At 38.7% G+C, this 14242-nt stretch overlaps 1 protein-coding gene across 3 annotated transcripts in view; it reads right to left on the bottom strand.

Annotated features, from left to right (window-relative positions):
* The window catches only part of Nalcn (sodium leak channel, non-selective), a 302398-nt gene that overhangs the window by 80748 nt on the left and 207408 nt on the right, over nt 1–14242 (bottom strand). For all 3 annotated transcript variants that reach the window (XM_029541616.1, XM_029541615.1, XM_021204107.2), the window contains 2 exons: nt 3623–3759; nt 2164–2305 (listed from right to left, as the gene is read on the bottom strand). In XM_029541616.1, the coding sequence (XP_029397476.1) occupies nt 2164–2305; nt 3623–3759 (279 nt within the window). The remainder of the gene's footprint in view (nt 1–2163; nt 2306–3622; nt 3760–14242) is intronic.

Genomic DNA, 14242 nt, shown 5'->3' on the forward strand with positions numbered 1-14242 from the left:
TCAGCCATCATTGGGAAGAGAGGCCCCTTGGTCTTGCAAACTTTATATGACCCAGCACAGGGGAATGCCAGGGCCAAGAAGTGGGAGTAGGTGGGTAGGGGAACAGGGTGGGGGGAGGGTATAGGGGACATTCAGGATAGCATTTGAAATGTAAATGAAGAAATATCTAATAAAATAATTAAAAAAAAAAACCAAAAATGCTATCCAGAGGGAACAAGCCAGTAAGCAGTTTTCTTCCCTGGTTGAAGTTCTTGCCCTGAGTTCCTACCCTCCATGTTGTATTATAACCTATCAGATGAAATAAACCCCTTACTCCTCACTTTGTTTTTGGTAATGGTGTTTACCACAGCAACAAAAAACAAATTAGGCACATAGTAATACAGGCAGTGCTCACTCCTAGGATCAGCTGATGAGACCTGGCAGTGTATATGCATTCCACTTCCCAGCTTTAGCCCAGGTTAGAATAAATACCATGAGAGAACCCTCCCAACTATAGTTTTTCTGTGTAAGGCCTACCAGACGGAGATGAGATGAAGAGAAACACATGGTTATCTAAAATGGTCTTTGCTTAACAGACAAGATGGGTCTCAATCAACTCTAGAGTCAGGGGGATAACTGTCACCTTCAAATTCTTGGTCCAAGATAAATAATATGGATGGCACCCATGGTTCAATGTCTTTGGTAGCTAAAGAGCAGCCACACCCACAAAATGTTATGAAGAAAACAAGAAGTAGCATTTTAAGCTCTGATAGTCTAAACTAAGTAGATGGTGGAGCAGCTTGGGTACACAGAGGCTCCCCTGTGCTACACCCCTCCCTGCCGCCTGCCAGCATGCTTGTTTCCTTTTCTCACCAAATGATGGACATCCTACCCAGGAATTGTGAGAATTTCATATTCTCTTTTAAGGAAGAGGTTGATTTGCAGCTTTGTGTGGGAAATGGTTCCTCATGCTTAGAAAGTGTGTCCTGGTTTTGCCACACTGGGTACTTGGGGGACATCAGCTTTTTGTTTTTGTTTGTTTTTACCTTGGAGGTAAGTTGTCATAACCATAGCATAGCCAGGGTGAGGATTTCACCTCTGGCTTATAGTCAAGTTTGGAAATATGATGAAACAAATTCAATACACTAAGACAAAGACAATCTGCTTCCTAGAAATGCAAAATGTGACTACAGACTGGCCTGGACTAGGCTACCGTTTCTCCAAACATTTTTCCTGTGTCTAACTGGGCTGTTGTTTCTTCACCTGTTTATGGTATTGACTGGGAAGTATAGATACCATAGGCTCTTATTTCAGACAAGCAAAATCAATAACCAACTAAAAGAAGTTAAATGTACCACTCATATGGCATGATCTTTCACTACACAAATGAAAGCAAAAATGGTATCATCTAAAGTCAATTTTGTGACCACGAAAAGCAGGTAGGGGGAAAACAAAACATTAATGCAGAGGACAAAAGTAGAGGCAATAATTGACAGGGAGAAAGGCAGTCCTAAAATGGATATGCCACTCTTAAACAAGTCGTAGGTGCAAATGTGCTTGTTTAAGTGTCTTGTTTTGCAAAAGTCTCCCTTCCCAGTTGGTGAAATTTTGATGATAAAGGACAGAGAAGGTATATACCGATAAAGTTTTTGAGCCCCAAGAATGCAGCAACATCTCACAGGTTTTCCCCAAAGAAAATAAAATCCAAACAACCAGACACAAACCTAATTATTTTCAACTGACAAAAAAATAAATGAATGAAAAAAAAGAGAAGACATTAGCAACAGAGTGTTCTGTACAAGAATGAGGAATGAGAACTGAGAATGGTGAAGAGAAAATAAATGAGGAAAAGTTCTTTAAAATGGAGAGACATACCACAAAGGCAATAACTATTGGCATAACCTAGGGCAAGATGACTAAGCCAGAGAACCCAATACATATCAGCTCTGTTGGGTGGAAGAAGGTCAGGAGAGCTTGGCCAGGAGCAAGTTGCCATTCAATTGTTTTAACATAATAGAAATATGAATTATATCACAAACAATATGTACATATATACACATACATACACCTATCATTTTCTTCTCTATTCCCTACAGACTTAGGAATCAAGGACCCTAAGTCATTGTGCCACATTTTTCTCTAACATGTGTTTTAGAGGAGTTTGGTGGAGACAGTGGGTCTTACTTTTTGATCAATGTATTTGTTGTCTTCAGCGGCGGGCTTCTTGGGGTTGTCACATGATGAGGAAGAGGTAGAAGGGAGGATTCTGAAGAGACAGCAGGTGTCCTGTTGCTGGCGGTCAATGAACTGCTTCATGAAGCTTTCCCTGTGAATGAAGCACACAGATCAGGGTGACTCAGGAAGTAGAGTGGGAGGTGGCGTTTCGGAGACCACGAAGCAGTACAGAAGACCACAAAAATCAAGATGTGTCATACCAAGGGCGATGGCTGGATTTAATTATCAAATTATTTAACTTAGGGAAAAAGCTTCCTGAATCCTTGCAAACTCCTGTTTAAAGACATAAAATGTCCCTGAAATAGCTTAAAAGCAAGGGTATCCAATAACTGATGGTGTGATTTGAATCCTACCGTGGTAATGAGATACTTTATTTTCCCCCTACTACTTGAAAGAATTATTTCATCTTTTCAAACTTCTATTCATCATAAAAGTCCTTGAGAGATAATTTTGCATTTAAAGACTCAAAAGGAAAAGACTTCATCTGATCACCAAATTGTGAAAAATTTAAATAACATTAATGCAAGTAAACGAAGAAAGCAACTTAAAGTCAGAAAAAGAAGTGCTGTCATGTGCGACTTGGCAACAGTTTGGTCACCAATAGGCTGCATGCAAATGGTGGTCCCATAAGATTGCATTGTACACCCAGTAATTCAGTAAGCACCACCATCTGCATCAATATATCTAATGTTGACAAAACAGTGAAAATGTCCAGAACACTCTCCAGGTATTAAGTGACATGATCCTTTTTTTCTATTCGAGTTTCAAGTGTTTGGTATTGCACCCAATCTCATCCTTCCCTAATTCCTCACCAAGATGTTTAAAGATAAATAAGTGAATAAATTAAAAAAAATGGAAAAGTCTATATGATTTCATGATTGTACCTGGAGCCCTTTGATTTATAATTGGAAGACTTTCCTCTAATTATTAAAAGCAGGAAGTTCCAAGCACCTTAAGAATGCATTTGTTTAGCAGGAAGGCAAAGCTAGTGCAAACTGAATCAGTGTGGGTGTAAATGTTAAGGTTCTTTTAACCAGTGGGAGGCAGATTACACTGTGACCAGACAGCCATATAAGCCGATGCTGCTGTAACACAGACACCTCCCAGAGCTGGCTGCCTGTTGTACTTGGAGATAAAGTGCTCATATTGAAGTCTGTCCTTTTTCACTCTGAGAAAAGTCCACCTTGTTTATGCCTAGGAGGTCTAATGACTGAAAAGCAGGGACACAAGCTTGTGTCTCACTTGCTTCTTCTCTGAAGGGATGACTTATGGGATTCGAAGGCTTTGTATCACAAAGGCAGGGAGAAGAACCCAAACCTACCCTCATGCTAGTCTGAAAGAAGGCTGAGGTATGCTTAGATGGTAAGCCTTGTTGTGAAGAGATACCATCAAAGAAACAATTTGATACCTGATCTTAGGAACTGTAAAATCTGAAGGAAGTTTTGAGATTTTCACCATTTGCGGTCTGTTTGGGAACTTTTCGAAGATTCTCAAGCGCAAAGGGAGTTTTTCTTTGGTGTCCGCGTTCGCTTCACTTTGCTTTAACTAAAGGGTGGGGTGGGGGAGAAGAAAATAGAATCCCATTGTAATGAACAATTTCAGACTTGAGAGAATAACATGTAATTACACAGGTAACCGCTAGATGGGAGAAAAGGCCCACCATGCACATCACCCAGTAGTCCCTGAGATTGTTCTGAGTCCTAAAACTGAGTTCAGGGAAGGACAGAAGTTAACAACAAACTAAACCAATTTAAAATAAAATTCAAAGGAAGGTTTTGTTGTACTCTCAATGCAAGTCTTCTTTCACCCCACACAACATCTTTAGCTTTTACTTACAATTAAACATTTGGATTTATTTTATGCGCAGACAGACTTGCTTATCTCTCCTTAGCTAACTGAAGGGGATGCATTTATATCTTTACAAATTTGATTTCAAGTAAGCCAAGGTTTATCTGGAGCAGATGTGGAACTAAGAATCAATTATTGACTTGAATCCAGTCCACACTTTCTTATCCTTGTTCCTCCTTCCAATGCTGTTTTTTCCTTCTCTTCACTCCGTTCTGCCTCTTAGGACGAACCACTCTGTATATTGCCGTGAATCTTTTTTCCCTGTTTTCTATCCCTCTCCAAACTGATCTTACTAACTCACAAATGGGTTAAGAGAGCATCAAAACCCCTTGTGAAATGTGTTTTTTGTTTGTTTGTTTGCTTTTTGTCTTGTTTTGGTTTTTTTGTTTTGTTTTTACAAAGTTTAGATCAGGAAATTATCAGTAGAAGTCCAGAAAATTTTGCTACTTGGAAGGGATGGGTGAGATGATGATGATGATGATGATGATGATGTTGATGATGATGATGATGATGATGATGATGATAGTAAAGCTCTACCATCCAAGGCCACAAAACAAAAAGCACAGGAATCTCCACGACATGAGAGTAATCTGAAAAGTAACTCTGAACATCAATGAAAGCGTATGAAGAAGTAACTGACTTCTAATGGCCACTGATATACAACTGGTAAAAATTTGCCAGTGGTAAGTACGGTCCAGAAGGAAAGAGAAAGCTGCTGACTTATTAAGACTGACCAGAGAGCAATCAGTGATAGCAGGCTAGAGACGGATGAGATTGATAGTGTAGGTAGGCGCTTGCTCAATTGCGTTTACTGACTCATTTGTTTAGATACTTGTGCTGTCACTTCTAGAACCAATCCAGGGAGCCAGATCCCGTGCAAAATTCTGAGGCTATAAGAATCAAAGGGTGCCTGCATTTCCCTGCACCCAGCTCATATCACAACCCACTGGGTAGTTGAATAAACAATTCCCTAGAAAGATAATGTTTACCATGAAAGGAATGTGACCAGAGTGCTTGGGAACCCAAGGCAAGAGTGAAGTGAGAAATAAGAAAAAATAAACCATGGTATTATTTTCCCCATCCTGATAGACCTCCCAGGCCGCAGTGTGTGATTCCTGTTGCCACTTCTTGGTGGCGGGGTCTAAGCTACGTGGACTGAATTGTGTTTTCTGCTAGTGTGAGACACAGTGGTAAAGTGTATGTTAGAGCATCTCATCAAAGTGAGAATCCTGAGATCTCCCTAAAACCCTCCCCATCTGTTGACTCCTTCCATCCTTACCAGAACCTCCCTGACTGTATCTTCGAAAGCCCTGCTAGGGTTCTCTACCTCCATGTTAGCTCCTTATCACCTATTCCTGCATTTTGTGGTTACAAAAATCTCAATCTTAAAACCTATCTGTTGTTACTCCAATACAAAAATAAAATAAAATAGGTCAAAACCTATTTTGGTCAAAACCTTCCATTTGGACTCAAAGTCTCATTTCCTTTCTCTCCACCTGTGTAGCTTTTGTTTCTGGGTGTCCACATCACATCCTCTTTAGACCCCCCCCCCACATGCATGGCCCCTCATTCCTGCTGCATCCTGTTGCCCCATCTCTTCTTCTTTAAACTTCATGAACTTCTACTTGTTCTTGGGATTTTAAGTTCTCACATAGTTTTTCAGAGGATCTTTTTTTTTTTTTTTTTTTTTTTTTAGGAATTCACAGGATGTTGAGCTGGGCCATAGAACATGGCTGTTCACATGGATCAAGACAGTGAGAAATCTTCAGTTTCTTGATGTTCGATTTAGTACTTGTTGTAATAGTTTTCTAGGCTGCTGCAGCAGTTATCAAAAGACTGGTAACTCTGTGAATCAGAAGCCACCAACCCCTCCAGCATCAATAAATTAATTTCTGAATCAAGGCTTCCTGTGAGAGCTGAGAGCTCACTACATCTTGACTTCCTGTGATTCTCTGTAGGGTTGTGGCTCATTCTTCCAGCCTTATTTGAATGTCAAATGCCTTCTTCTCAGTGCTTGTTCTGAATCTCCCTCCTGTTTTTCCAATAAGTAATGTAAACATCAGATTCAGGATGATCCCGGACACTCCTCATCCAGAATGATTAACTGACTATTTCTGCAAAGGCCCAATATCCCAGTAAAGTCTTGTTCTGAAGCTCAGTAGGTTTGGGGGCAAATTGTTAAATGTACCATTCACATCATCATTTTAAGGAATGCTGTTTCACATAAGACATGGCAAGCACTTTCTCCAAGAGTATGAGGCCCGGTGGGTGGGAAACTGGTGGGGTTTGTTTCTTCACATTCATCCTGTGTCCTGGGACATTAACATGAAGACAGAGGAAAAAAAAACGGCTACCAAATAAATGATACTAAGTGGGTGATAGAGAGAAATTCTGTCACGGATTTTGTAGAAACAAAAAGAAAGCTTGGTAGAGTGGATAGAGTTATAGACAGTATCTATGTGTCAATTGGGCAGCTAATTTTTCTTGGGTATCTATATTCTTATTTGCACAATGGAAAGAAGTTAGACTCTTGCAGCATTGATCATGACGTTTATCACTGAAAAGCTGATGAATGTTTGGACATGTTTGTCAAGGGCGTGATGGGAATATATCAAATTTTAGCTAATCAAGCCCTAGGATACAGTGATCAATACAGTATGCTAATACTATTTTGTTAAATCTCCTTGCTTTCACGTTTTAAAAATGGATCTTGTAGAATTCTAATTTGCATTAGGGTATATTAATATTCCCAAGAGCACTTAAGCTCCTTCGGGGCAGGATTCCACTTTTAAATTTTCTTTCATAGCACCTCCCAGAGAGTGAAAATAGAATATGTTCAGGAACAAATTGAAGCTCAGCAGGAGCTGGTCATTGAACCACAACACTACAAAGAGCAAAGCTCTTCTGAATAACTCAGAAGGTTCTCTGTGTTTTTGCAAACTTTCCTTTTGAATGGTGAGAACCAGGGATGCTCAGATATACAGTTGGGTCAGGAAAGAACAGAGGGAGTGACTGCTCACAAAGGGGGCAGTGAGCTGCCTCCTATGAGCATGAACAGCCCCTTTGCAGAAGTTCCATTAGTTCTTTCTTTTCCTATACACCTCCATGGACCTGTTCTGGAAGGAGTGTGTATACCACAGCCATGCCTTCATCTCTATGGCAATGACATTTGTGCATCCAGACTATAGCCCACCCAAATGCCTATCAATAGAAAAGAAAAACAAACTGTGGTCGATTTAAACACTTGAAATGCATGAGGTACAGCCTAATAAAAATGTAGTCAGATTTTATATTGCAATATTGAGGGCAGGAAACCAGACATAACAAAAGGACATATATTGGAAGACAGGCTTGTAAGGTTAACAAATAGAAAACATTACTATATATTGCTAATTTTCAGTGAGGCCAGTGTTCCAGGGGCAGGTTGAAAACAATGGCGAGAAAGGTATAAGGCTATTGGTTTCTAATACGCAAGGCTTTTGGTTTCTAATACGCAGTTGTCTTGGTATGCTCAGTTTGGGTGTATTTTGTTTGTAAACATCAGCAAATGGTCTTACCCTATGTTTATTTCAGTCCACTTAAAGGTGGACAGTTGATACATTTAAACAAAGTCATATAACTCCTATTTCATCACCATCACAACTTTTACCATTCTGCCATCCCCAGTGCACAAGCCTGACCAAGACACAAACACAAGAACAAGAAAAAAGGAACAAGATAGGAAGTGGAACTTGGTCTTCTAGGGTGGGGCATGCTGGGGGTGGGGCAGATCAAAGTCACCAAGACCAGACAAATGCAACTTCATGGCCTTTGAAACCACTCACAAAAGATACTTAAAATTCGGTAAAATGATTATCTACATCTACCTCTCATCCGAACCTTTTATTCTCTTTCTCTCCCACGCCTATTTTCTAAAAGCAAGTATTCTTTGATACAGATGAATGGCTAATATCAATAAAAGGACTAGATATGAATTTATGATCATTAAACTATTCCCCCTCCTAAGCAAGTCTTTTTAAAATAAAGTAATTATAATTGTAAATCTTCATTAAAATGTAAAAGATCTGAAGTCTGGAGACAAAGGCAGTATAGAGGATGCTGAGACTTTCCTCTTCATGTTGAAGAATCTAATGTAAAGAATGGCACACAGGAGGGAGTTGATAATGGCTTCAACTGAACAAGAAGCCTGCCTGCACCCCACAGATCAGATGATAGCTCCGTGACAAGCTCACACAGCAAAAGGAAAAAAAAAAGTGCATATGCAAAAGATAAATTACAATCAGAGAAAAAAAAATAAATTTTCAACCTTGAGCTTTTAAGAAACACACACACACACACACACACACACACACACACACACACAAATCTAAGCTGTGCTCTTCTGCAGCTCGGCATCTGTCGTGCTGAGATATCACTGCTGGCATTGGGTAGCTGAAAGTATCTGCTTTTCCAGTCCTCTCAAGAGAGTTCAGGCATAATTGCGCTGCATGACACACACCCCGTTCTGCCTCATCACTCCCATCTTCCCTGTTGCAGCCTGTGCTTTCTTCTGCTAAGATATTCAAACACTATTCAACCGAATTTCTTTATAGAATTCTGTGACAAACAGCTGAACTGGAGGTGTGTATTAATGTTAGTTGTAATTTTTTGGCGTGATTTTTTTCTAAAAGAAAATAATTTAGAAAATATCTAGACTTGTAAAATATTCTCATTTTCAAATCAAATCTTTGCTTGACGGGGACTGTGTCTGCATAGATGTGTGAGTTAGTACAACTGAAGAGTAACTATTAGTTGTTCAGTACAAGAACTATCATACCATGTTTATATAGGAATGGAAAGAAATACCTCCTCTTAGCTATGTGATTAAATTAAGGTTTAATTCTCTGTGCATCTTTTTCTGGTGATGGTAGTGGTGTTTGGTTTTTCTGCATCTACTCAGATAACAATTTAGAATGCAGAATCTTCATGAACCAAATGTCATTTTTTTCAAGGTGGCATCTCTTAACTAATTTGTTTACACAACTTTTACAACCCAAACTAATAGATTCTGTGTTAAAACAGGTAGTATAGTTGGATTAATAACCAAACCTGTAGGTTTTTAATGTTATGTGTTATCATAAATCCTTGATAAACAATGTGAAAACTACTTCCCCTGTTTAGTGTGATATGGAGCACCCACAGAGAGGAACCTTTACTTTTGCAATTGTTATGCCAAGAAGTATTAGTGAACCCCAAAAGGCCAGTCAGGAGCTGATCCAATGCAATCACACAAGGGACTTTATTTGAGCTAGCTTGGGCTCAGCTCACAGGCAAGATAGTTTTGTTGTGGAAGAGTCCCAGACATCTATTGTGCAAGGTTTTATAGAAAGCAGCAAGTGGGGGATGTGTGTTTCTAGCCTGGCAAGCATCTAATTAGAGAGCTACTATGGCCTTTAGCATAGTTGGCTGGTGCTGGGAGTCAAACCATAAACATAACTTCTGCTTCCCTCTGCATTGGTGGTTTCGAGGCAGAGGAAGGGCGCAGATTTGTTGTGGGGAGGGGGGTGTATCCTGGAAGCTGGGGTTAGACACAGTTCTTGTTGGGGGGGGGTAACCTGTAGATAGGTCTTGTTGGCAGAGGGTAACTAGGAAACAAATGCTAAGTAATGGTCTGTTAACTTACCTGAGTTCAAACAGGTCAGGTTCTCTAAAATGGAGTCTGAACTTAAAATATTTGGTCTTTCACTATAGGCAAAGGATAATGAATGCATACACAGAAGGTAGTGCAATACCATACATGCTACAAATGTTTACTTAAACTATTTTCTGCTAACTTCTTTACTTTCATAAAATCTTTAACAAATACAATACTCACAAGGTCAGACTGTGGTTCTGATTATATTGGTGAATAAAATCAAGCCATCCATACCAAATTGGAGGGCTTATTTCTCAGTTGATCTATGACTACATTTCTGTATGACAGCTGTTACCCAAGAATGTTCACAATAATTTCTAAATATGAACTAATTAATTACATGTGGTATATTTTTCAAATTAATACAATTTTAATCTTTATTTATATGTATATGTGCCCATGCATATGGTTAACCTTACAGACCAGAAGGTGGCATCGGATTCCTTGAAGTGGGAGTTAAAGATGTTTGTGAGCCACAAGTGTGCTGGAAGTTAAAATGGAGGGTCTCCTGCAAGATTAGCAAGTGCTCTTAACTGCTGAGCCATCTCTCCAACTTCATTTACACGACAACTGGCACCCTAAAATGCTCACAACAATTTCATAATGTGAACTAATTAATTGAATGTGATAGTTTGCATTTCTATGTCAGTTACCTCTATATCAGAGGTTCTGATTTGTCTCCATCTGTCTATACAGCATGCCTGGTAAGAAGGTTGGGAGGAGGTATGTTGGGAGGAGCTGGGTCACCAGGGACTGAAGTGTGGTTCTGTGCTTGCTGTTTTAAGAGCTCAGCAGAGCACTTAGGAAGGACTATGGCACTGACACCACCTTATGACATCTCTGAAATGTGCATGAAATGTTTACTTTCATGCTCTTCACACTGAACTACAAATCTTACAAGGTTTAAATGTCCTTCAGAAGGTCGCTTTGAACAACCATGTATAAAATATTTCCAGAAGCTTTTATAGTCTGGTAAGAGAAAAAAGGAATTTCAAAAGAGTAGACTTCCTTGTTATGTTGACTGCATAAATTATTCTTACATTATTGTTCATTAAAGACCCATAAATGCAATTACTTTCATGTTAGAGTGTTGCTGCTAAGTGAAGGTTGCTTTTCTATGTTTTTTTTTCTTATAAATCCCAACACCTCCATTTTTACATTAGTTCTCTCTTGTATTACTTGACTAAGATATAGTTGTTTTTATTTGGAAATTGATTGAGTCATAGAAATATGCTTGTTATAATTAAATGCACTGGTTTGGTCCAGTTCAGATGAAATTACATTAGAATTTTATGCTATCTAGATACTTGGTTTATATTAGATGAGTATTTCAATAATAGGGTGAGCCAAGATAACATACATACACACACACACACACACACACACACACACACACATACACACACACACACACACCACACCACACATACATACTCACAACCAATCATATGTAAATGTATTTGTACAACTGCTATCTCATTTTTAAATATAAAATACATAGTATCATAGTTCTTGCCAACTTTACACAAACCCATACACACGTACATACCTTGGAAGGGAATCTTTATTGTGGAATTACCTTCATTGGATTGGCCTATTGGCATGTCTGTGGAGGACACTTTTAATTTGCTAATTTGTATAGAAGGCCCCAGTCCACACTGTGCAGAGTCCCATGCCTGGTTTTATAAGAAAGGCAGCTGAGCAGGACAAGGAAAGCAAGCCATTCATCAGCATTCCTCTCTGATCTTTTTGCTTTAACTTCCGGCCCTGGCTTCCCTCAGTGGTTGACTGTAACCAGTAAGATGAAATAAACTTTTCTCCCCAAGTTGCTTTTGGTCATATGTTTATCACAGCAGCAGAATAGACACAAACTAGGATACATTGGCGATAACATATCTAAGAAAAAGGGAAAAGAAGATGATCTGCATTTGAGCTTCAGTTCAATTTCCAAACTCTTAGACACTTTGGATTTCAGTGTTCTGAAGTGAAAATGAGTATCGTCATTCCTAGACATACATGAGATAGCATATTGCTTGTAATTTGAATCAGTCAGAGGAAATGTCCTATTCAAACCAAAGCTATCACTGTGCCAGAATAGCTGTGGGTTTTACAGGTGATTGCATCAGAAAGGAGGACAAGATGACCACACACATGTTCTCCATCACTCTCCCCACAGAACCATTTCTTCCTCTGCTCAGTTGACTGGTTTATTTAGTCAAGATTCCCGATTGTAAACATGAAATCAAAGATGGAAAGAGAAAAGTCTTTTTTTCTGGTCATGTCTCCTTCACTGTTCTTACCATTCCAAAATGACTTCTTGGAGAAGATGCTCATATGCCATCCTCTGTACTCTGTGCACTGGTTTCACTATGCCCCTCCGGAGTGTTCTTCCTGAACAAGGTAACATTACTTTGACTTTGAATGTCATATTATGAGTTATAGAAGATTCTTGTTCCATTTTTGAAAGTGATTCTTTTAAAAATGATTTTTGAAATTATTTTTAAACTTATTAAACAATTGCAAAGAGCATAAAAAATTCCTGTACGCCCTTGATCCATTCTTTTCATAAACCAACATCTTATCTAACCACAGAATGCTTCCCAAAGCCAGAGTTAGCCTTGGTTAAGTACCCTTAATTACACTGAAGGAATTATTTGTAATTGCCACATTTTTTTTTTTTTGCATAAAGGTCTCTTTCTTGCTTGGGAATTCTATCTAGGACTCTGAATTTTCTTTCATGACACCGTCTTCTGCTCTCCTCACTGCTACCCAGATGTCCCTCAATAGAGGAATGGATAAAGAAAATGTGGTACATTTACACAATGGAGTACTACTCAGCTATTAAAAACAATGAATTTATGAAATTCTTGGACAAATGGATGTATCTGGAGGATATCATCTGTACTGGCTAGCTTTGTGTCAACTTGACACAACTGGAGTTATCACAGAGAAAGGAGATTCAGTTGTGGAAGTGCCCCCATGAGATCCAGCTGTGGGGCATTTCCTCAATTAGTGATCAAGGGGGAAAGGCCCCTTGTGGGTGGGACCATCTCTGGGCTGGTAGTCTTGGATTCTATAAGAGAGCAGGCTGAGCAAGCCAGGGGAAGCAAGCCAGTAAAGAACATCCCTCCATGGCTTCTGCATCAGCTCCTGCTTTCTGACCTGCTTGAGTTGCAGTCCTGCATCCTTTCTCTGAGTTTACTCCAGCTTCTTTCAAGTTAACACAAAACTAGCCAGTACAATGGTCTTTAAAAAGATTTAAATTGCTACTAAATGGTTGATGGATGGGTAATGTACATAGAGTGAATATACTGGACTAGTGGATAACCCATGTCTGCAGTGGGTGGGAGAGCATAGAGTGAGATGGTCAGAGACTTTATCACGTCACTTAGATGTCAAACAATTTAGAGCTTTTGAGTTATCAATTTTGGAATTTTTCGTTTAGGACTTTTGGTCTACAGTTGGCTTGGAGTAACCAAAATTAAGGAAGAAGAAACTATTGAAATCCTGTATTACTGCTCTTAAGTTTTCTTTTTCTCAGGAGAACTATGGCATACATGTGTGTAATAAGCCCTTTGTACATATGTCCATATTTATTTTTGTTTATGTTTACTTGCATGTGTACATTTATGTTGCAGAACTGTGGAACCATATACATGTATATATGCATCTATATATCTATGAATCTATGTATGCACCTATCTACTATCTACTATCTATCATCTATCTATCATCCATCTATCATCTATACATCATTTACCTATCATCTATTGTCATCATCTGTCTGTTGATCTATCATCGATAATTTCTCTTAAAACAAACCAAGCTCATACTATTACTCTTTTTCAGTCCAGCATCATGCTTGCTTTTTGGGCTCTTCCTCTTTGCTTATTTGGAATTTCTTTTTCTGTCTCTCTAGATCTGCAGGAAGTTACTTGATTTGTTTCATCTTAGGATTCCTATAAAGTTGCATCAATGATCGTGTTCATCACACATAAACATAGAGCACATTAAATCTGACTGGATATGGACCCCAGCAGTGCTCTTTTCCTTTAAATAATTCCTTTTCAGGCAGCAATCACAAATTTCCAAATATTATTCCTCAGAGTGCCTGTTGTCCATGGTAGAATTGTTAAATTTTGCATCCTTTGACAAAAGGCTTTATAAGATGCACTATGAAAATTTACATTAATCAACATATTTTATGCAAAAGAGAATGAAAATAGGGCTTACACTGAACACCTAAAATGAATATTTCTCATTTCTGAGAAACATGTAACTCATTCTTTTTTTTTTTTTTTTATTTTTTTTTTATTTTCAACGTGGTACTTCTTTTTTTTTTTTTTTGAAACCAGTTTGGTACAGAATCAACAGTGTGTCCTAACAATTTACAGGTTTAACAATTAGCACAGGGAATCCGAGTACTAACTAGGGGAACCTTAATAGGCCAAAAATTTTAAGTAATACTCTTGTCAAAGAAAATTAGTTTCTCTCAAAACAATTTTT

The sequence above is a fragment of the Mus pahari genome, chromosome 8, assembly GCF_900095145.1.
Source record: "Mus pahari chromosome 8, PAHARI_EIJ_v1.1, whole genome shotgun sequence".
In the NCBI taxonomy this organism is placed as follows: Eukaryota; Metazoa; Chordata; class Mammalia; order Rodentia; family Muridae; genus Mus; species Mus pahari.